Raw genomic sequence first — 21,830 nt, 5'->3', positions numbered from 1 at the left:
GAGGCCTCACCTTGAGTACTGTGTCCAGTTTTGGGCCCCTCACTGCAAGAAAGACATTGAGGCCTTGGAGCGTGTTCAGAGGAGGGCGACAAAGCTGGTGAGGGGTCTGGAGCACAGGCCTTATGAGGAGCGTCTGAGGGAGCTGGGATTGTTCAGTCTGGAGAAGAGGAGGCTCAGGGGAGACCTCATCACTCTCTATAACTACCTGAAGGGAGGTTGTAGTGAGCTGGGGTCAGCCTCTTCTCTCTTGTAACTGGTGACAGGACGAGGGGGAATGGCCTCAAGTTGTGCTGGGGAGATTTAGGCTGGACGTTAGGAAATTCTACTGTTCTGAAAGAGTGGTCAGGCGCTGGAATGGGCTGCCCAGGGAGGTGGTGGAGTCACCGTCCCTGGAGGTGTTCAAGAAACGTTTAGATGTGGTATTGAGAGACATGGTTTAGTGGGGTTATTGGTGGTAGGTGGATGGTTGGACTGGATGATCTTGTAGGTCTTTTCCAACCTTGCTGATTCTGTGACAGGCTGAGAGAGCTGGGGCTCTTCAGCCTGGAGAAGACAAAGTTCGGAGGGAACCTTATGGCAGCCTTCCAGTACCTGAAGGAGGCCTACAGGAAAGCTGGAGGGGACTTTTTATAAGGACATGTAGCGACAAGGACAAGGGGAAATGATTTTAAACTGGAGGAGGGTAGATTTAGACTAGATAGATAGTGGCATTCCTCAGTGTCTGATCTTGGTACCAGCACTGCTTAACATGTTCATTAGCAGTATGGGCGACGTAACAGAATACAGCATTGTCAAGTTTGCAAATGACATCAAACTTTGGAAGAATTCTTGGCACGTGGTAAAACAAAGTTGCTATTGAGAGTACTCTTGGGAAGGTAGAGAAATGGGCTGTCAAAAGCCTCCTGAATTCTGGAAGAAGTAAATACGAGTTCTTACATCTTGGATGGAGCAACACCCTGCTGGATACGAACTGGATAATATTTGGCTAGGGAACAAATTTTAAGAACCTGAAGATTTTGATTGACAATAATACAAACGTGTATTGCAATGTGCTCTGAATGTAATGAAGGCTGACAGCCTGGACTGCGTTAGCAAGAGTGTAGCCAGCAGGTTGAGGGAAGTGTTCATTCCTTTAATTCTTGGTACTCATTCAATTGCTTCTGGAACAATGTCCTGCATACACGAGAAATCCTAGTGAAAGTGTGAGTAGAAGACTTGTCAGCTATGAAGATCATGAGGGAACTGGCTTATACAACATGGAGGATAGCTTTGGGGAATGGGGTTTGATTAAGGCAGCAGCTAAGAATGTGATCTAATTACCGTCTTCTGCTACCTAAAATATGTCTATGGAGAAGAAGCCAGACTTCTTGAAGGAAGGAATATGTGTTAGCACAAATTGTAGTGAAAGCAATATTCATTTAAACACTGGAAAGTTCTACACAGCTGAGGGGTCAAGTACTGAAACTGCCTGCCTGAGGAGGTGGGAAACTGCCTTTCTTGTTGACTTATAAAATTCATTGGTCTTGGGCCTGAGCAGCCTGATCTAATTTTGAGGCTAGTCTTTGTTGAAGTTAGCAGAACCGCAGTTGTTAGCTTAAGTAATGCAAAGTTTCTAGCCTCTTGTCTTCATCCTCTTTTCAAATAGGGAGGACTTACTGGAAAAACATCACAAATTGAGTAAATCAAGGAAAACAATTCTAATGTTCCTTGTCCTCATCTTTCAGTTAATTGTTTTTTGAGTGTTCTACTTAGTGCCTCTATGATACTTTTCTCTTGCCACTGAAGCTGCACTAGACAGCCCCCGTGGATCCTTTCTGACCTGAACTTTTGTACGATTCTGTGGTTCTACCTGCAGAGATCCTTCCCATCCTGTTCTATGATTCTTGCTTCACTAGATATCTTCTCTGAAACATTGGCAATCTTTTTCTCTCCTGCCATGTAGAAAACTTTGGGACCTACAGTGCAACTTCTTGTTGAAACTTATCGGCGTTGGTTCAACATCAGGTGGTTAGAAAAAAAAAAAAACAGGAACGACTGTTTCGGCATCATATTATAGGGACAAATATATCATTTGTCCCGAGAATCAGTACTTGTCCTGTTGCTTTCCTGGAACACATTAAAAAAATGCTAAGTTACATATGATGCAGTAGCTGATTCTCGGAAGCACAGCTGCTGTCTTAAAGAGAATACCTTGTTTTACTGAGCTTCCCTCCTTCCTAATCCATATAGGTTGTACTGGCAAGAGAGATTGTTAGTCCTTTAAAACACTGCCATCACTTTAGAGCCATTTACAGTTTGGTTTGTGTAATACTTCTATTGCAGTAATATGGTGGAAACCCTATGATGGTGCTAATCATTCTTTTTAATTTTCTAGCCCCATCAAAGAAGAAAGCAAGGTGAGAATATAACTTCCATAGGGGAATGAAAAGATTTTTTTTATGAGATCAATTTAGTTGTTAAGTGCATCTTTTCTGTAACAAATACCACATACAGGGAAAATGTATCGTCTTTCGATTCTACTTAATCGTGTGTAAATTGTTGCTTTCTGCCTGAGAGGAAAAAAACCTGAAATAAAATTTGATGTTCAGTTTGTATGTAGTGATGATTTTTGAAATGTTACACCGCTTATGCAACTCAGTAGTAGTCTGATGTACTCCTGCACAAAGATACTGTAATTCAGAAGTCAAGGTGTTACCATTTTCTTTGAGATCCCATTGCCTAAGCTGTAGAAAAGGCATCTATGTTCATATAGGAAGGAAAAAAATTACCGTTACTTCAGTTATCTCTTTTAGCTGATCTGTAGAGTTCATCAGTGCAACCGTTGTTGTTTTCTTAGAGTCAGAGTAAAGGCCTTTAAGAAATACAATATTTTAGTTATAGAAAAATATGTCCTGTATTGATATTTTATATAAATTTGGAAATTGAAATTTCTGATCCTAGACACAAAAAGTAAACCTAACCTTTTAGTAATCTTTTAAATGCATCTTTGTATTTCTCTTTCTTTCTTTTTAAGGTGGGAAGATGATCATAAGCATGAGGTATGTAGAGGTAGTAATTCTGCAAATGCCTTAAGTTTTAGCAGTTTCCTTATGCTTGCTTTGCTTTTTTTTTTTTCTGAAAAACTTCTGCTTTGGGGCTTCATTTTGCATTTTATTAGTATTATTCCAGAAACAAAGCAACTGACCTGGTGACCAGAATTTTATGTTCATCACACCACAGGGGAAATCAGTACCGTACACCAGGATATTGACCCATTTAGTTCACATGATTTCTGTTCGGAATCACTGAGTCTGAGACCAGTGTCTGCAGGCCACGTGTCCCAAGTAATGCTGCAGTCTCCACTGTCTTGCCTCTCTTCAGATTAGAGATGTTCTGTGCTGGAGTTTTGGTTTAAATCTTACGATAAATTTAAATATTATCCTTTTTTTCTAATTCGAAAGTGAAATCCTAAATGATCTCTCTGTATCTGACCTGAGCAGCTCTGTGCTATTAGGGGTCTAGTGTTCACAGCTGTGACATAAAAATACTATCTTTGATTTGCATTGACTTTTGTTATTGGATAAAAGATTAACCTGTCTTGTTTTGTACAAGAAACTGTTACAAATAGTGTGTGTTCATTCTTTTTTTCTTCCTTATTCCCACAGAATGATCCTTTTTGGAAACAGAAAGCTTTAGAGTTCTTGGTACGTATGTAAAAATTGTGAAGTTTCACTGGTGTGAAACACTGAATATTGTAAAGGAGCCGTTGATTACTGCTCAAACTCATTTGACCCCCAGCATTAATTTCTAAGGTACATTTTTGTGGACTTTGCTCTTTGAAAATCTCAGAACAGCATGCTGGATTCAGTGTGAATTGTCTCACTAGTCCCTGGACCATTCTTCTCTTTGCTGAGGAGCCACCCTAACAAGCAGCTTTAGCACCACTTGTTGCTCAAGTGCTGTGGTCTGCCCATACCTGCTAGGGTTGTTGATATGCTGAGTGATAGGAGCCTGTCTGGTCCTGCTGTCTGTGATGCTGCTGCAGAACTGGGTAACCTTGTGAAACCGGAAGATCTAGAGCGAAGTTGTAGCTGTTGGAGTGGAGAAATTTTATCTGTTCAGTTGCTGTTAGCAGTGGCATTGTAAGCCTTGCTTTTCTTTTAGAATTATAGAATCACTAAGATGGAAAAGCTCTCCAAGATAATCTAGTCCAACTGTCCACCTACTATCATCTCCCCGCTAAACCACGTCCCTTAGTGCAGCATCTAAATGTTTCTTGAACACCTTCAGGGACAGTGACTCTACCACCTCCCTGGGCAGCCCATTCCAGCGCCTGACTCTGAGATGTACCCAACCTGAAACTCTCCTGGTGCAACTTGAGGTCATTCCCTCTCATCCTATTGCTAGTAACACAGGAGAAGAGGCAGACCCCTACCTTGCTACCACATCTTTTCAGGCAATTGTAGAGAGCAATAAGGTCTCCCCTGAGCTGCCTCTTCTCCAGAGTAAACAATCCCACTTCTTTCAGCCACTTCCCATGAAACTTGTGCTCCAGACCCCTCGACAGCTTTGTTGCCCTTCTGTGGACACAATCCAGGGCCTCTGTGTCTTTTTGTATGAGGGGCCCAAAACTGAACACAGCACTGAGATGTGGCCTCACCAGAGCTGAGTACAGAAGGGTGATCACCTCCCTGCTCCTGCTGACTGCACTATTTCTGACACAAGCCAGGATGTCTGACTGTTTGTCTTTGCCATTTTGCTCAGTGGAAGTCTTATTCTGTTAAATACCCCACCTAAGGCATTTACATAATTTCATTTGAGTCTGAATTGCTTGTTTCTGCTCTGAAATCACAAGTGGGCTGTTCTGAGGCATGTGCTGCATTACCATCTGAAGAGTGTTTTTTTCTCTTCCAGTCTTTTTTTTTTTTTCTTTTAATCTATGGTTATTTATGACTTTAGGAAGAGGTATAGAAAAAACAAGTCTGGAGATAATCAGTAAACTGCCAAAAATGCTTAGTAGTTTTTGGCTTGTATCTAATGAAGAGGTATCACATCTATTCCATGTGGCTTAAGACTACTTCTTTTAATTTTCTGTAATCATTTATAACTTCAAACACTCACTTATTATTCTGATTTAATATTAAAAAGACAGGTAAACATAACTTTTCTGAGCTTTATGTGGTCATATCAGTATATAACTTGGTATCCCAAAAGTATACATAGGTAAAATTGTGGTAGAAACTTTCATCTTTTTGTTACCAAAATGACAGAATCAAAGGCATTTGAAGTTGCCGAAGTTTACTTTTTATTCAGTGTTTGACAAAGAGCATACATTTAAGACTTAGGCCAATTCCTGTCTGCAACAGAATGTTCATTATTGTCAGTATGGAATTGCTACAGACATCAAGGGTTATGTTTTGCCTCTTATCAGGACGTAGTTATATTTACAATTATGTATTTTCAAATACGCATCTGTGTACGTACTTATAGGTGTATTATACATTTCTTATGTATAAGCTAGTGGTATAACCTTGGTTGTACCAAAATGAAAGTGTAACTGATCTAGTTGTATACATAAAGCTTTGGCATCCTAATGAGCTAGCAACTCTTACTGCGTTTCTCAACAGGAGACTTTTCACATCACCTCAGACTCAGAAGCAACACGTGTTGTTCGTGTTACACAGGAACTCACAGAAGCTTTAAAGTCCTTTTGTGAAAAGAAAGCAGCAGTAAGTGACTTCATCTTGACCAGAGTTGTAGTCATGTTACCACTGGAAGGGAAGAAGTGGTTGAACTAATTACACTAATGGTCTGCCACACTGTCACAGTTCAGACATAGGCCAACCCTCCTCATTTAAATATATTTAAATTATTTTACAATTTGTAAGTACCAAATTCATTAATTGCTAGGTACGTTTCTCTTAGTTCTTCATCACATTCCATCTGTTTTGTTTTCTTTTTGCATGTGTTTCCTGTCCTGTTTTGGGCTCCATTTTACATCATGATGTCTAACTGTCATCCTTCTTTTACATTTGGTTCCTTGCTTGATAGCTTTTCTTCTAAGACTAATCAAGCATTTATCTGTTATCAAAATATGTCACTTCTTTCTTTCATGAGCATGTGGATAACTCTTTTACTGGTAACTCTGCTCCCAGTTGAGATCTTTAATCACTTAAGACAAAAGCAGACAAGATGTTCTGCCTCTTTTGGTGGTCCTTACAAACCTTCCCAGCTTCTTTGCATGAAAACTGTAGAGCCATAGAAAAAAAGAGTCTGAAGATTGACCAGAATCTGTACAAAAATGACTAACCACCTCTGGCAGCTACTGATCCATAAAATTTAGCGTGTGTTTTTCTGAAAGATATTTCAGAATGGATTCTTGAGCTTTAACAGGATACTCCCTATCAGCTGAGTGATGGTAACTATCTTTATGCACTCGTCTCCAACCTATGCCACTATCTGTTGGAGAACTGCATTTTCAAATTGTCATGCATTTGCTGCTCACTAAAAAGTACCAGTAGGTCAGGAGTCTGCTGACTTGCTGGACTACATCAGCTTGAAGCTTAACACTTCCAATTTCCTGGTAGGGAATGAGCAGTTTGAAGTTGATTCTTATATAAGAAAAACATTTTTGTCTTTGCTGTTCATATTGTGGGGTTTACTGAAAAGTACGAAATGTTTCTGGACAAGTTTAAAGACTTTTCTCATTTAAAATACAGACTGGACTATTTTGAAAACAACAAAGGAAGCAAGAAAGTGCCCAATCTGGATTCTTTTGAAATTATTTAAAGCCTGAGAATTATGTTGGCATTGAAAATAGGTGAGGGCCTTGAAAAGCATTCACAACGAGAAAGGGGCTGGGGCTGAAACCAGCTTGAATTAACAGTGGTGGACAGGTGGGCTTTGCAGTATATTGTTTTCCTGTTTCCTCTATATGCCACACTTTGACATGTGAGTAAATGGCAGTTCTCATGAGCTTGTTAAAAGTTGTCATTTAATCTCAGGCAGTAGTTGAGCCTTCCATCCTGCATTCCCTAGCTAGAGACAGGATTTGCATATACACCAGTTTTATATTTTAGCCAGGTGATGTTGAGGGATATGGGGCAGTAAAGAAATTTGGAACAGTTGGTATTGTTGTCCCCAGACACCTCATTCTGTTCTCCAGATTCACACCTCTTGCAAAAATTGTTTTCTAATTGTAGTTCAGTGTGGTAATTGAGTCCAGCAGAGCAAAACATTCTTCACATGGAGTTTACTGCCACCTAAAATAGTACTCTGCTAACTTTCTATGAGGAAATTGTTTTGTTTTGTTTTTTTGAATGCTGAAGATTTTAAAAACAGACATTCTAAACTTTTGCTTAATCTAGGTGAATTATACTAACAGACTGAGGCCATTGATGTCAGTATCTCGAGGTGGATTTCCAGCAAGAAAAAACTTCTCAAAACCTTATAAGCCATATGGAAAATACAAAGGTAATGTAGACTCTTTGTTCTACTGGCATAACTCTGCTCTTAATTTATTTTCATGGCCAGCCATAGTGCTTTTTTACTAGAGTGCCGTGAGTCTTTGTCCTCTGAGTCAGTTCAGGCTATTCTTTTCTAAAGCCTTCATGACTTCAATCCTGTCGGTCTCACTGAGAGCACTGGTATTACAGAAAATATTGATTGCTGGAAATCCAAGCAGTAGGATCTGCCTAGCTCACTGTGTAGACTGGCACGTCAAGGTGTCTTCAAAGAGATATTTCCCATTCTTACATTGAATACCTCTGCTGATACTGCTAGGGGATGCAATGAGAGAGACTTCCAGCTTGTTTCTTTTGGCAACTGGCCTTCTAATTATTTGCTAATCAGTTGCCCCCTATCTCTATTCCCCACAAATCTTAGGGTGCACAGAAACTCAGTAAGAAAGGATGTAAGGGTAAGCTGCAAAAGTAGAGCTTTGGCAAATTTTTGATGGACTGTATCTTTAGGGGATAGATAGCCTTTAATTTTTGTAAATCTTTTCTGTTTTTCCTCTTAACTGTGGAACTGACATATTTAAGAAGAAAACAAACACTGGAAATAATGTGATTTAAGCTAACCCATTTTATTTCGTATCCACAGTGGCTGAAGAGCACACATGCTACAGTCAAAAGTGTTGAGACACTGGCTCATTATTTATAATTATTCTTACATAAAGTTAGTGTTTCCTGATCTCTTTGATCTCTCTTAGATACATCGTACCTGAGAGGCATTCATATGATAATTACTCTGGTTGATTTTTACCATACTTTGACAGTAAAGCAAAATATGTTGAATTCAGATTATTTATTAGTTAAAGTAGTTAGTCGGACTGCGTCAGTTATTTCCCTTCTGTTATTCTTTATTCAGCTTTGCAACACAAAAGCTGATGTTTTCTAACCCAGTAAATAGTCAGACAGAAAGGGGCTTATAATGAATTAAGTTTATTTTGCAAACTATTGTCCCAGCTGTATTTAATGAATTAGAAGAAAAATAAAACAAAAAAGCCACCCAAACTGTTCTGGTTACATTCAGTCAATGCCATATGGTTCAATGTGAAAATAATTCAGAAGAACATGCCACTGAAAACTCTGTGTACCCTATTTAGCATGAAGATTTTGGGGTGAAAAGATGGAAGGACTCAGGTAAGGTACAAAGGTGGGGAAATATGAAAACAGGAAAAGAACACTACATGAAACCTCAGAGTTGTTGTCTTTTCAGTTGCTATTTTAATGGATTGCTTACCTCTGGTGCCCTTCCTTACGTTACATATTTATTTCTTTATTTAGGAAATTCTAAGTGGAATCAAGGTTTTTTCTCTCAGTATGAACAGTGTGATGGAGATGATTCTTTTGCTCCTGCCAACTCGCACAGTTACCAAATGGATGATGGATCATCTTCCTATGGTCTAAGACCTGCTGACTCTGCAATGATGTCAGCACTCAGGGACTCTCTTGCCCTCCAGACTGGAAGTTCTGCTGGTGGTATGAGTGAATGGCTGAGGCAGTTCAGCCAGTCTGCTTCTAACAGCAATCCAGCCCTTAGGGCCTCTTCCTATGTGACAAGTTCAGTGAGCGAGTACTCAGTGGAGTATATGTCCAAAGATGTGCAAGGAGATAAGCTCCCTGATAACAGAATGCCATATGGCAGGGAAGGTACGAGTTGGAGGAATCATCAAACGTGTACCAAAGCAAGGAGTATTAGTGATCAGAGATTACCCTATCCCAATTCTTCATATCCTTCATCTGGAAGATACTCAACAAACTATTTTTCACAAAGCTATTTCTCTTACAAGAGTGATGGTTTTGTGAATTCTTGTACATCTTCTACAAATTCTGCTTTTTCAAGAAGAGGTGGCTCTAGGTGGAACCAGCACTCTAGGTGGAACCGGCGCCCTAACTGGAACCGGGAATCTAGCTGGAACCAGGAATCTAACTGGAACCGGGAGTCTAGCTGGAACCAGGAATCTAACTGGAACTGGGAATCTAAGTGTCAAGAATATAGGCATGAGAAGTCAAGCTACAAAAATGATCGGGGTTCACATCGCTATTCCTTCCTTGGCAGTGGCTCGTACAGAGATAACGAGCAATTCAGAAGCTCAGATAAGATGTTTGATGAAGATGCTGTTGATCCTGCTCCCAACATTTTGAACAGATTGGAAGGAAATGATACACCTACAATGACCAGGGTGTTCCGACAGCTGGCTTCGTGTTATCCAGCACTTGTAAGATTGTGATTAGTGAAGTAAGGTTTCCTGATCTGAAAGTTTTGTTCTGGGTCATCTTGCTAGCTATCTGAGTTTATTCTATTGGGGTGGCAGCTGTGGGTAGGGGATACATTGGCATTAAAAAAAAAAAATGGAATATGTGCAGAACCAAACTTGAATGGAATTGTTGAAAGTATACAAAATGGATCAAACACATTGGGATAACAAAACAAATGTTATCAAAGAGCTGGTTTGTTGTCTGATTTTTTTTTTTTTTTCCATTTGGAAAAATATTCCTTTACGTTAGAAAAGTTTCTGCTTTGGAAATAGATTGTAAAATATTTCAAGGCCATTGGACATGTACTATTGTACAGCTGCCTTTGGGTGTGAGTTTGGACAAATGTAAACTGTGCTTATACGTGAGAACCAGGAATGTCAGTTAGCAGCAAAACTTTCATTTAAACAACCTCTGATGTATTAAGTGAAATAACATGAAGAAGTAACTTTTTTTTTTTAATCTCCCCTTTCTAGAACTAAATATTCAGCCATTAGCCAATGTGCTAATAGAAACTAGAGGAAAGATTAAGGAACGACAGCAGCTGAACTGGAAAGAGATGAACAGACTCAAGAATCTCCGTGTCTTGGATTTCAAGAAAGAGACCGTGTTTAAGTGTGTGTTTTTGGAAGGGGAGGTAGACGGTAATCTTTTAACCTATTAAATGTAGCTGGAACACAAACTTGCACATAATGGAGGTGAACACTTATTTTTTTTTTTTTAGGCTTTTTTAATGTATTTGTTACATCTTAGTATATTGCAGAGAAATCTTTTGTTATTTTTTGGAAAATATGTTAATGTTATTCTGCCAGCAAAAAGCTGATCACCCTTTTAACGTCCTTCCCCACTCAGAAAAAAGGAAAGTTTGCTTTTATGTTAATTTTTGGGGGAAGAATACTCACTGAAAATACAGATCTGTTGTACAAAAATCCAAATGTGGTGGTCTTCACACAAATTTAAGGTCAGTTCAGTTAATGTAAGGCTTTATAGTTGGGATGTTTCCAGAAATAGATACACTACATTTCTGTTTTACAAGAGGAAAGGAGAATGTGACATTATTTCGTTTTATTTTTGCAGACCAGAGATGTACAATATCTGCAGACTTTTATATCCTGTTGAAAATGAAACTGTTGGGAACCGACTTAAAAACTCATTTGATAAGTGGATCCATACTAAAACAGAAAATTCTTCATTCTTTGTGCTGACAGAAGCATACTGAAAATAGTAGAACCCACAAGGCAATTAGATAAAGTAATTGGGGAAATTTAGTAATCAAAATGACACACTCACAGAAATGAGCATCAGTTCATTGTGTTTACCAGTGGTCCGTACTTGCATTTCTTCTCTCTGTACTTGAGCTGTAAGTTCACCAAGGCTTACCCTTAGATATCTGCTGTATATAATCATATATAGCTAACGTGGGGCTAAAGAAAAGGACTAGCATGAGACTGTTTACTCCCCAGTACTCTATTCTCCTTTTCTCTGTTATGGACTTCATCTTTCTTTTTAGCCATATGTGGAATATTTCTGTCTCTGCACATTAAACACTTGTGCTGAACTCAGGTTAGTCTTCATAAGCTATACTGATGTATTTTTGCATTCACAAAAACTAACTTTTTGGACCTTGTCGTGTAAATTGTAACACAAAGGCAACAAAGCAATTGATGATAGGGCATATACACTTGATTCTCTAAAATTCTCCTTCTATTCTTGTTTGGCCTGTGCATCAGAAAACAAATGCTTTTCTTTCTCTTTACTGCCTCCTTTCCTCCAGGAAGTGTAGTGCAAGTAAGTTTCTGAAAACGTAGAAAAACTGAATCAAAGTTAAGGCTTTTTCAGCTGAGGTCTTCATAGAGAGTTCTTTTTTTCTACTTTTGACTCTTTTTGGGATTTTCCTGCCAGTACTGTATATCCCAGGGGCATACAGTGGCTGAATGATCTCTTCCCCAATAAAATGCTCTTTCCTCTTCCTCGCTCCCGTCTTATTTTTTGCTCTGGGGAACAGTTCCCATTCGTGCCTGTTGCACAGGATGAATGGTGTGCGTCCCGTAGGGGTCTGTCTTGGGACTGGTACTCTTTTAACATCTTTCTCGCTGTCATAGATGATGAGATTGAGTGCATCCTCAGCAAGTCTGCTGATGACACCAAGCTGAGTGGTGCAGTTGATGTGGCAGAAGGAAGGGATGCCATCCAGCAGGACCTCGACAGGCTTGAAGTGTGGGCACATGAGAATCAAATGAGGTTCAAGAAAGCAAAGTGCAAGGTTTTCCAGTTGGTTCAGGGTAATCCCACGTATGTATACAGACTGGGAGAAGACCTTGAGAGTAGCCCTGCTGAGAAGGACTTAGGGGTCCTGGTAGATGAAATGAGCCAGTGGTGTGCAAGTGCAGCCTGGAAGGCCAATGGAATCCTGGGCTGCATCAGAAGAGGGGTGGCCAGCAGGGCCAGGGGTGTGATTGTCCCTCTGTACTCTGCCCTCCTGGGGCCCCATCTGGAGTACTGCGTCCGGGTCTGGGGCCCCCAGTATTGGAAAGATGTGGAGCTTTTGGAGAGGGTCCAGAGCAGGGCGGCAAAGATGATCAGTGGGCTGGAGCACCACAGCTATGAAGATAAGCTGAAGGAACTGGGCTTGTTCAGTCTGGAGAAGAGAAAGCTGCAGGGAGACCTCATTGTGGTTTTCCATTATTTAAAGGGAGATGTAAAGACCAACTTTTTACACGGGAAGATAGTGATAGGACAAGGGTAAATTGTTTTAAACGAAAGGAGGGAAGATTTAGATTGGATGTTGGGGAAGTTTTTCACTGAGAGTGTATTGAGGTGCTGGAACAGGCTGCTTGGAGAGATTATGGATGCCCTCTTCCTGGAGGTGTTCAAGGCCACCTCGGATGGGGCCCTGCGCAGCCTGATGTACTTGATCTAGCTGTTAGCAACCCTGCCCATGGCATGGGTGTTGGAACTACATGATTTTTGAGGTCTCTTCCAACTCAAGCCATTCTGTGTTTCTGTGGGCTCTGCCACTTGTCCCTCCCAGATTTGAATGGCTCTTGGTCTATAGCTGTCATTTCCACAACTGATTTCAGACAACTTTTTTTTCTTGCATCCTGTAACAAACTAGCTGACTTGTGTCAAACAGTTAGCATCCTTATTGTCACAGCAACACATTCCTTCATGGAGTTCAGTTTCCGTGTAGTCAAGTGGAGTGCAAAAAGAAACAGATGTCATTGCTTCCTACAGATCTGTGACATCTTCCCTTCCTCCGTAGGGCCTGGTAAGAAGACTTCTTGAGGGGGAGGGAAAAAAGCTCTGTCATCCTGTCAGTTACTTCTCCAATAGTATATAAGAGAAGACCTCCTCCTGTTCCTGCTTTCCTGCGTTGGCCAATCTCCTTAAGTCAGCTTCTGGCTACTTGCTCCCAAGAAACCTCTGTGTCCTGTCTTGCTCCCGTGTAGTACAGAGCTGGAGCAGAATGAGTGGTGTGTGTGTTCCTGTTTCTCTAGGCACTGGGCCTTCTTTGGGAAACAAGGTAAGCATTGATAGGCCACAGACCGCACTTGAAATGTTTGCCATCCTTGAGCAGCAGTACAGCTGCACCACGCCCTTTGGTAGCAGGGCAGCATTTCTGAGGCTGTACCAGAGCCTTTTGAACCAATTTTACTTTTCCTTAAAAAACTGTACGAAAAATGCAGGATAGAACATGCTCTGAGGGATAACTTGTGTACTTCCCAGCCAGCTTCTCGGTATGGTTATTTGCTTTCCCACTGAGACGAAGCGTTCCAGTCGGTCACTGATCCACACCAGGACGGTTCCTTTAGGAAGTGCTGGCTCCAGTTGTTCTACAGCAGTGAAGTGTGATGACACTGGCTGAAATAGAATTACTTCCTTCACGGGCCACAGCCTGGGTAATTCCTCTGGTGCCAGCTGTTTTGGTTTTAGCTTTGCAACCTCGGACCTGTTAATGATCTTAGATGTACTGGGTTTCATGTGGTCAGAGGAATTATCCAAGGGGACAAATTGCTTTGCAGGAAGGGAGTGGGAAGCTCTTTCTAGTGGAGCATCTCAATGGAGAAGCTCTTCAAGTGGTCTCTGAAACCTGTTTGTCACTACGCCTGTTCCCCCAGCATCTCACAGGAGCAGCCCTTTGGAGGCTGAGGACACCTTCTAGGTGCTCAGAGTCTTTTAGGAAAACCTCTTATTTCTGCATGTCTGTGCTGTGATCATTTGTTGCTGCTATTTCAGAAAGATGTTTAGAAAACATTACCAGTGTCACTGTGGATCTGTTCTAACATCCCTTGACAACTGGTAGCAGTTTTTCTGCCCCACAGCTGCCAGGTATTATAGTTTTGTAAGTGTATCTTGAAGAGTAACAGCTTTGGGTAGTGGAGGTTTAAGATTTTCTTTTTGATTAGTCCCAGGGAACTTGTTAACTTTTGCTTCCTCCAAGCTGCTTCTTCAAAGTCACTGTGTAAAAGGAATCTAAGTCTTTTTCTGTATTTTTGCTTCTTTTCTATTTGTAAATGTTGAGATCGAGGGTAAGGTTTTTGAGAATGCCTGACCATCAAGGCCACTTCCAAATGGGTGCTTCACCCAAAAAGGAGGATTATTTGCGTTAAGAGGGAACCATATATCCAGAGGATTTAAGAGTTTGTAGGGAACTAACTGAAGAAGATGTGGTGTTGGACATTAATGTGAAGAGGCTGTTATCTCTGAAGATGGCCTAAGGATACTCTGAAAGAAAGAGGCAGCTAGGAAGTAAAGACAGCAAGCAGAGAAGAAAAGGCCAGCCCTGTTAAGTGGGAGGGACCCTGAGCTGTAAAAAGCTGAACCACAGGAACACAGCCACCACCCTCCAAAAAACTGTACAAACAGAGACTGTACATGTTGGTCTAACATTTTTACTTAATTTTCAGTTCTGTATTAAAAATTAATACATTAGACTCTTATAAAAGTAAGGCACATGCAAAACATGTTGTGCAACTTCGGAGTTTTGACTCCTACAAACTAACAAGCATGATCTTAATTCGGCATTTCTAAAGTGTCCTTTGTCCCCATGCAGGATATGTGGAAGAAAGTTAAGTTTGACACGGCACCAGTTACGTCTAGCCTCTGTGCTTTCTGTGCTACAGGGAGCATGATATGGCTGATCTTAGAGTCTTAAAACAAATAAACAAGTACAGATTCTGAAAGCGATGACTGACGAACATACAAAATTTACGAATGTGAAATTATATCCGTTACAACACACCAATAATCTTATTCAGTACATGATGATTTGGCAACTCCAGTTTGTGTAATGCCAGTGTGGAACTCCTTGATGACAATGTCATACGATGCTGAAGACCATACAGAGGTACTGCTCGTAGGACACCTGAATCCAGCCATCCTGATCGGTATCGTAACGTCGGAATACATCCGTCAGCCTCTAAAAACGTGGAAAAAAACCAAACATACATTTTTGTACATAGGGAAAGATGATGCCACACTTGCCCCTGTATGAACGCTTCCTCTCTGGGCCTTCTGTAGACACTGCACGGTGTCAGGCACGCAGATGGGGCTCTTTGCTGTGTCTCACGCTGGAGCTGTGTAGCAGATCTGATTTTGTGACCTATTTTAGCACACACCACCTAAGCCTATCTAAGCACTTGTTTATAGACCAGAGTGCTTTTTATAACTGGCTCTTGAGGAAGTGGAAACAAAGAAAAATTCTTAATACCTTTGAGAGTCAGCTGGAGACAGGATCTAAAGAGTACTGTGTCTATTTCGCATTTTCTAGCCCGATCTGCTCGATGTGTCTCTAATATCTCAGTTGTCTGAACAATCCCACAGAGGACAGGCAGTGCTGGTAGTGGACCAAAACAGCTACCAGTATGGTTTCACTGACAGCAAAGCCCTCTGCACTAGAATTAAATTTTATAACACAGCAAAATTGGCTCACGTTGCAAGTGAATATAAAAGCAATGCATGCTTCAGCAGCAGCATTTGACTTAGGGCTACAAACGTAAAGCTAAAGGAGACGAACAAAGCGCTTTGGCAAATAATGAAGATACCAATTACACAGAATCAGAGTTGTAGGGGTTGGAAGGGACCTCTGGAGATAGCATCTAAGTCCACCCCTGGGGACTCATTTCTCTTCGTATGGCGTGCTGGAAGATAGCTAAGGTACCGTGGAAACACTAGACATGGTAAGAAGAAAAAGGAAAAATTCCTCTTGTTCGCTGCTACAGTTTCCCCAGCTTGTCCTCAAAGTCTTGCCTACATTTCAGAAAAGCTAGACACACTTAGAGAAACCACTCAGTGATTTATTTCTCAGCAGAAGAATATACCTGCACAGGGGCAGTCTCTTTTCTCTCCTTTCTCTCTTGCTCCCCATAAACATTCCTATTACTGGAAGGATGGTTTGGTTTTCTGTTGCTGTTTGGTTTGGTTTTTGTTTCATTTTGTTTAAAATGTCTTTTACTACCATGGCCCCTGCAGGAACAGCAGAGATGAAACACCAAATAATTCAGCTGTTAGGTCAAAAATCTTGTAAATCAGAGCCTTAGAGATTGAAAATCCTCACAGCTCGGATTGTGAGAACTTCTTTTTGGAGTACACTCAAGAGGGCAACATGGGACGTAACACACTCCAGCTCGAACGCATCCGAGATCCAAAGAAACTGTGTATATCATAGCTAATGAAAAGAACACTAAATGTTTTCCTGAGGCTATTTTTTCTTTCTTTCGCCCCATTAAAAATATTTAAGAGGTCAAAAATAGCTTCAGATTTACTTGTATGGGATGGAAATGGATAACAAGGGAAGACCTACAAATGGAGGTGTTCCTAGCATCTCTTGAACACTTTATTCAAACAGACGGCTATTTGGAAGCAAGTTCTAGTTCCAGTATCATGCTTAAAGTGAGAAGCATAAAAGTTTGAGAAAAGACATTTTTTTTCATTCAGTTGACATTAAAAGGACATCTTTCTTACCTGTAAAACAACACAGCACTGAATAAAGTCATCAAAAGCAACTTGGCCTTTTCCTTGTCTGTCAAACTTCCGAATGAGGGTATCGTAGAACTGATCAGACAGCCGGTAACCTTGGACAAGAGAAATCCTTTAGGATGATTCAATTACTACAGCCTTCCTGGGCAAAGTGCTATGCTGTTCAGCGGGCACGTCCAACAGAAGCAGAAAACAGAAGTTACGAGACTTGTTTTCTCCTGCTAAGCACGTCTACTGAGCAACACAGGTGTACAAGCAGAAGGCATGCAATAAAAACTGTGCTCAATCACAACTGCACACAGTATAGTAAACATAACTGGATTAAAGTGACTAGCGGTTTATTAACAGGATGGAAAAAACAGTTCACACGCCCGTACTAACACATGCACTTTCGTTTCCTCCATAAATGGAAATACTTCTAAAAAGGAAAGCAACAACCTGCTTCTGGCAGGGTGTCTCTAAGAGGTCCCTTCTCCCTCCTTTGCTCATCTCGTTTCTATTTCCAGTCACACGTCCCAGCAATACAGCCCTAACAATACTAAGGTCATTTGAGGACATAATCCGACCATAAAAACTGTAATTACAAATGAATTACCAAAACCTGTTAGTGCTTGCTTTAGTTCATTTTTGTCAATCATTCCAGAATTGTCTCTGTCATACGTTCGAAAGACATTCTGCCAATCCGAGATGTACTTCCAGACTCCCGTGAATTCATTGAAATTCACACCACCTTTGTTTTCTCTGTCGAACATGCCTGAAATAAAAACAGGAAAGCCATCTGAAACTTCAGCTCTGCAGTCTTCGGGAAGATCCACTGGGGTTTTAGGAAGGAAGTGAGAGTGCTTTAGGACTTACTGAAAACAGGGGAGGAATTACTAAAATACAAGTGATATCTAAGTCATCCACCAAAGGAGGAGAGGATAAAGCAAGATAACCAGAGCGGATGACAGAATATTTATTTTTCCTGAGTTTTCGTTTCCAGTTTGAAAGTATTCAGGGCTTGACTGATAATCCAGTGACAAAATGAGAAAGCGGGGTTTGCTCTTTTCTAAGGACTCCTGAGAAAGCCTACACTGTCTACGGACTGCCAGAAGCATTGGAACTTTCATCAGCTTGTAACTTACAGATACCATCCCCTCTATAGAGGTAGCACACTGCACACAAGGATGGAATTCTGACAGCTGCTCGGCAAGTTTCAAACACGGGGCATTCGTTTACAATTCAGAAGAGTCAATATTTCAATTTATAGCTTACAACTACTGAGGAAAAAAAAAAAACAAGACTTACAAAACCGTGGCATCTTTACAGTCACAGACCAGCTCACTAACACCATGACCAGACTGGCTCACCAGACCTTTCAACATGCATTCACCTTTACAGTAGAAGAACATCTTGTACATGCATCGTAATCACTGCATACACTTGTTTCTCAGAAACGATTCTGCAATGACCGCATTCTCGAACTAGAGCTGAAAAACCGACAGGGTCTTTGCCTGCTTCACAGCACACAGCTGTACTCACCAAGAATTGACCTGACTGTGGCTGGATTGAATGGAGTCCACGTGCCTGAAACAGAAGAAACTGCTTAGTTCCTCAAGACAACATTCAAAAAGGGCAAATGAACAACAAGCAAAGCAAAAGCCCTAAGAACCATAAATAGGGAATTCAGAGCCAAGTAAGCTAGCTCCTCGTCATTTAACAAAGCTGCTTTGGGGTAACTGTGTTCTTGATGACTTCTGACCAATGCTTTACTGATATTGCATAGAAACCCAACATTTTTCAGGCTGCACAAACTAAAATCCAGCCGAGAGCCAAAGCCTAAGAAGAACCAAGAGTTAAGTTTTTTCTTCCCAGGTTGTCGGGAGCTATTGGACAAAAGGCAAGGCTGAAACTGAAGCTCAGCTTTTTCTACTGATGGGAACAGAAGAGTTTTAATTTAGAAATTAAATGGTCTCTCACCTATTTCTCATTAATAAAACTACAAATCTGATTATTTCCTATTCTACAGATGGGTCACTCCAGGACACTGAGTGAAAAGATAGAGGTTCTTAACATCACAGAGCCACACAATGCAGTTTCAGGTTGAGTTTTGTATAAATCCCCTCTCCATGCTGAATTAAAGGGATTGCTTAAATCAGTGTTTTCAGGCCAAGAAATGTTACTGCTTAAGCAGGCCCGAGCACAGTCATCTAAAGAGGAGCTTTGGACTTCTCTGAACAGCTGCTACTGAATGCGGAAAGGCTACTTGCTTTGGACCAGTCTTTGCTGAGTTGGAAACACTTCAGAGTTCTAAGAAGCAGAGTAAGTTAACTTATTTCACGTCGAAAACTTCAACAGACTAATACAGATTCCACACAGAGAAACCACAGCAACGCCAGCGCTGAAGAAGTGTACTGATTTCAGCTGGTTCTAATAGCCAGCAACAGACTACCTCCTCCTCCTCCTCCTCCCCTGACACTACTAATACCTCAACATGTCGGCACAGGAGGGAGAAAAGAAACAAAAGGCAACAAGGCAGCACAGGATTTTACTGTGCAAATAACTCTACTAAGCAATTTCCAGACCTTCTGTTTTTATTTTACTTCCCTGAGTTCTGCGACCATGCCCTCGTTACGATTCAAGCATTACGACGCGGAAGCGACAAGGAAAAGTTTTAACGCTAGGTTTGAAGTGCATCTCTCCACTTGGTTAGGAAAAAAAGTGGAAAAAAAATCCTCCTTTAAAAAGAAAAAATTGCCGCCTTCACTTCCTGCGCCGTACTGAATGAAAAGCTCCTACGTGCAGGAAAAAGGCTGGCTGTAACATCTGACCTTTGCTCCTGGTCCAAAAGGAAAGGTGCAGCAGTGATGTGCAAGGAGCAAAAAGTCAAGGACAAAGGAGTCAAGTAGCCAGACTGCATGAAATGTAGCGTGAAGTGGACCCCTCTCCCCCTTCACAGACTTACCATTGGATAGTGCCTGCTGAAGCTCCGTATCCGAGATTACTCCACTCCTATCTTTATCAACCCTGGAGGGGGGAGAAAAGGTGACAAGCCTCAAGTAGCTGAAACACACGTTCACAACGGAACAGTCCGGGCATAACCCAAGGATATCTTAAGGGCGCGGCTTCCCTCCATTTTACACAAGGGCCTTCCCCCTGCACCTGACAGTTCACCTCCTCTCAGTTCCAACCATTCCACGTCCTGCACCGCTGACCCCTTTGCAGAAGGTGCAGGTCCCTTTGGAGCAGCTGGGGCTGGCTCTGAGCTGACACAGGCAGCACGGGGCTCTGCTCACAGAGCCGCCCCAGGCCCCCCTACCAAACCTTGCCACATAAGCCTAGCAGAGTTACAAACTGCTTATCTAGCTTCTGACCGTTGTTCATCTTCGAGCACATTCATTTGATACACAGAATGATATGAATCTTCCTCACAGCCGTCAGGTTTCTGTTCTGGAATTCATCTACCCACGATAGAGCAGTCAGGATCTGACCGTGAAGGTGACACAGCCCTGTCGCTCAGTACCACAAGGTGCTCCTGCCAAGCCTTCACAGGCCTAGCTCTTGCTGCAAGAATCCGCCACGAGATCTGGAGTGCACATCTGTGCTTTGTCAGTGAAAAACAAAACAGATGCCTTAAAAAAAGCCAAACGTTAAGCTGCATAACCAGAAGCTGAAGCCTGTGCTTCAGCTGATCGTTCACCCTTTGTTCCCCTAGATGCTCCTGAACATATTGAACAAAGACCCCAGAGCCGCTGCATCTATCAGTGAGAGAGAAAGCCACGCGCTTTCCCTTTCAGCCAGTTATTTACCTGCTGAAGGACCCCCCCCTTTCATTCTATGCCTGCTAGATTTCTCTCAAGCTCCTTGATGCTTACGTATGTTGAGAGCCTCTTTGGAAACTATCCAGACTATACCAACTGTAGCAGTTTTATCCATATCCATAACCAATCCCTTGCCAATATATTCCAACACCTATACAGCGGTATGCAAGAAAGGAATACTTTTAGCAAGATCCATGCAACTTGCCTTGCTAGCTGCATTATTTAAAGTGGTTTCTACTAGCTTGCCTGGTGGAGAAGGCAGAATGTCCACCTGCTTCTTTCTGAACCAGCTGAGACTAGGAAATGGCATCACACATACCTCCTTCAAGTTCCCAGATAAACTGTTTTTACACAAGGGTGGTGGACAAGTGTCATTGAGTCACTCCTGTGCTATGCCAGGCAGTTACTGTTACTCACTGCTGATCCAAACTTAGCATTCTTTGAATCACAGGTTGGCTTGAGTTGGAAAAGACCTCAAGGCCCACCCAGCCCCACCCCCAGCCATGAGCAGGGCTGCCCCCACCAGCTCAGGCTGCCCAGGGCCCCATCCAACCTGGCCTTGAGCGCCTCCAGGGATGGGGCACCCACAGCTTCTCTAGGCAGCTGTGCCAGTGCCTCACTGCCCTCTGAGTAAAGAATTTTCTCCTAACACCTAATCTAAATCTCTCCTCTTTTAGTTTAAAGCCATTATCCCTCCTTCTATTGCTGTCTAACTGTAAGAAGTCGGCCTCACTCCTGTTGATAAGCTCTCTCAGGTATAGGAGGCCGCAGCGAGGCCTCCCCGGAGCCTTCTCTTCCCCAGGTTGAACACACCCAGAGTCCGCCTACTCCTCACCCGGTCTCGCTGCTACTCGAGCCCAGGCAGACACCCTGACACATCTCCCACAAAACGCGCCCGAGGGACGATATTCCCCAGGCTCTTCACCCTCCGTAGACTGCGGTACCTCCTGGATTCCCAGCCGGCAAACGCCCTCAGGTTACCTCCCTCGCTCTACCCCGCCTCCTCCAGCCCTCCTCACAGCAATCCCTCGGATTCCCGCTGCGGGGACGCAGCCGCAGACCTCGGCCGACGCCCAGCTCCCGTCAGAGGCTTCCGGGCGCCTCCTAAGCCCCGCTCCCTCCCCGCGCCAGCCGGGCGAGCAGCACCGAACCCTCCGCGGCCTCACCTCTGGAAGACGTTCCATAGGAAGGAGGGATCCGGGAGCCCCATCCCGTGAGGCGCCGCCATACCGGCCCCCGCCGCCCGGACAGCGCGAGCCTCCTTCCGCTTCCGGGGGCGGGCAGAGCGGGGCGGGGAGTGACGTCACCAGGC

The 21,830-nt window shown here is 42.4% G+C and overlaps 2 protein-coding genes across 3 annotated transcripts in view; one reads left to right on the top strand and one right to left on the bottom strand.

Moving 5' to 3' along the window:
- The window catches only part of LOC110393493, a 35,646-nt gene extending 23,937 nt beyond the window's left edge, over nucleotides 1-11,709 (top strand). The window contains exons 11-17 of the mRNA XM_021386391.1: nucleotides 2,375-2,396; nucleotides 3,014-3,038; nucleotides 3,645-3,683; nucleotides 5,607-5,708; nucleotides 7,347-7,452; nucleotides 8,769-9,703; nucleotides 10,217-11,709. Of these exons, the coding sequence (XP_021242066.1) occupies nucleotides 2,375-2,396; nucleotides 3,014-3,038; nucleotides 3,645-3,683; nucleotides 5,607-5,708; nucleotides 7,347-7,452; nucleotides 8,769-9,703; nucleotides 10,217-10,222 (1,235 nt within the window). The 3' untranslated portion in view covers nucleotides 10,223-11,709. The remainder of the gene's footprint in view (nucleotides 1-2,374; nucleotides 2,397-3,013; nucleotides 3,039-3,644; nucleotides 3,684-5,606; nucleotides 5,709-7,346; nucleotides 7,453-8,768; nucleotides 9,704-10,216) is intronic.
- PDCD6 (programmed cell death 6) lies at nucleotides 14,617-21,830 on the bottom strand. 2 transcript variants are annotated; one of them, XM_021386973.1, is made up of 6 exons: nucleotides 21,685-21,830; nucleotides 19,663-19,724; nucleotides 18,240-18,284; nucleotides 17,320-17,472; nucleotides 16,704-16,813; nucleotides 14,617-15,159 (listed from the first exon to the last, which is right to left on the bottom strand). In XM_021386973.1, the coding sequence occupies exons 1-6, from the start codon at nucleotides 21,744-21,746 to the stop codon at nucleotides 15,061-15,063; spliced, it is 531 nt and encodes a 176-aa protein (XP_021242648.1). In that variant the 5' UTR covers nucleotides 21,747-21,830; the 3' UTR covers nucleotides 14,617-15,060. The 2 variants fall into 2 exon arrangements, with proteins under 2 accessions (XP_021242648.1, XP_021242647.1); XM_021386972.1 differs by having other exon boundaries at nucleotides 17,314-17,472; nucleotides 21,685-21,829.

The sequence above is a fragment of the Numida meleagris genome, chromosome 2 (assembly GCF_002078875.1).
Source record: "Numida meleagris isolate 19003 breed g44 Domestic line chromosome 2, NumMel1.0, whole genome shotgun sequence".
NCBI classification, from domain to species: Eukaryota; Metazoa; Chordata; class Aves; order Galliformes; family Numididae; genus Numida; species Numida meleagris.
Note: the sequence above shows the minus strand (reverse complement) of the source record. Positions and strands in the feature narration are given on the sequence as shown.

What these genes read in the sequence shown, in the direction of transcription:
- PDCD6 (XM_021386972.1), bottom strand. Translation starts at nt 21,746, where the DNA reads ATGGCGGCGCCTCACGGGATGGGGCTCCCGGATCCCTCCTTCCTATGG. An exon ending in GCAAGCACTAACAGGTTTTG is followed by an intron (nt 16,814 to 17,313) that starts GTAATTCATTTG and finishes CTCTTGTCCAAG; the next exon opens with GTTACCGGCTGTCTGATCAG. An exon ending in AGTGCTGTGTTGTTTTACAG is followed by an intron (nt 15,160 to 16,703) that starts GTAAGAAAGATG and finishes CCACGTTTTTAG; the next exon opens with AGGCTGACGGATGTATTCCG.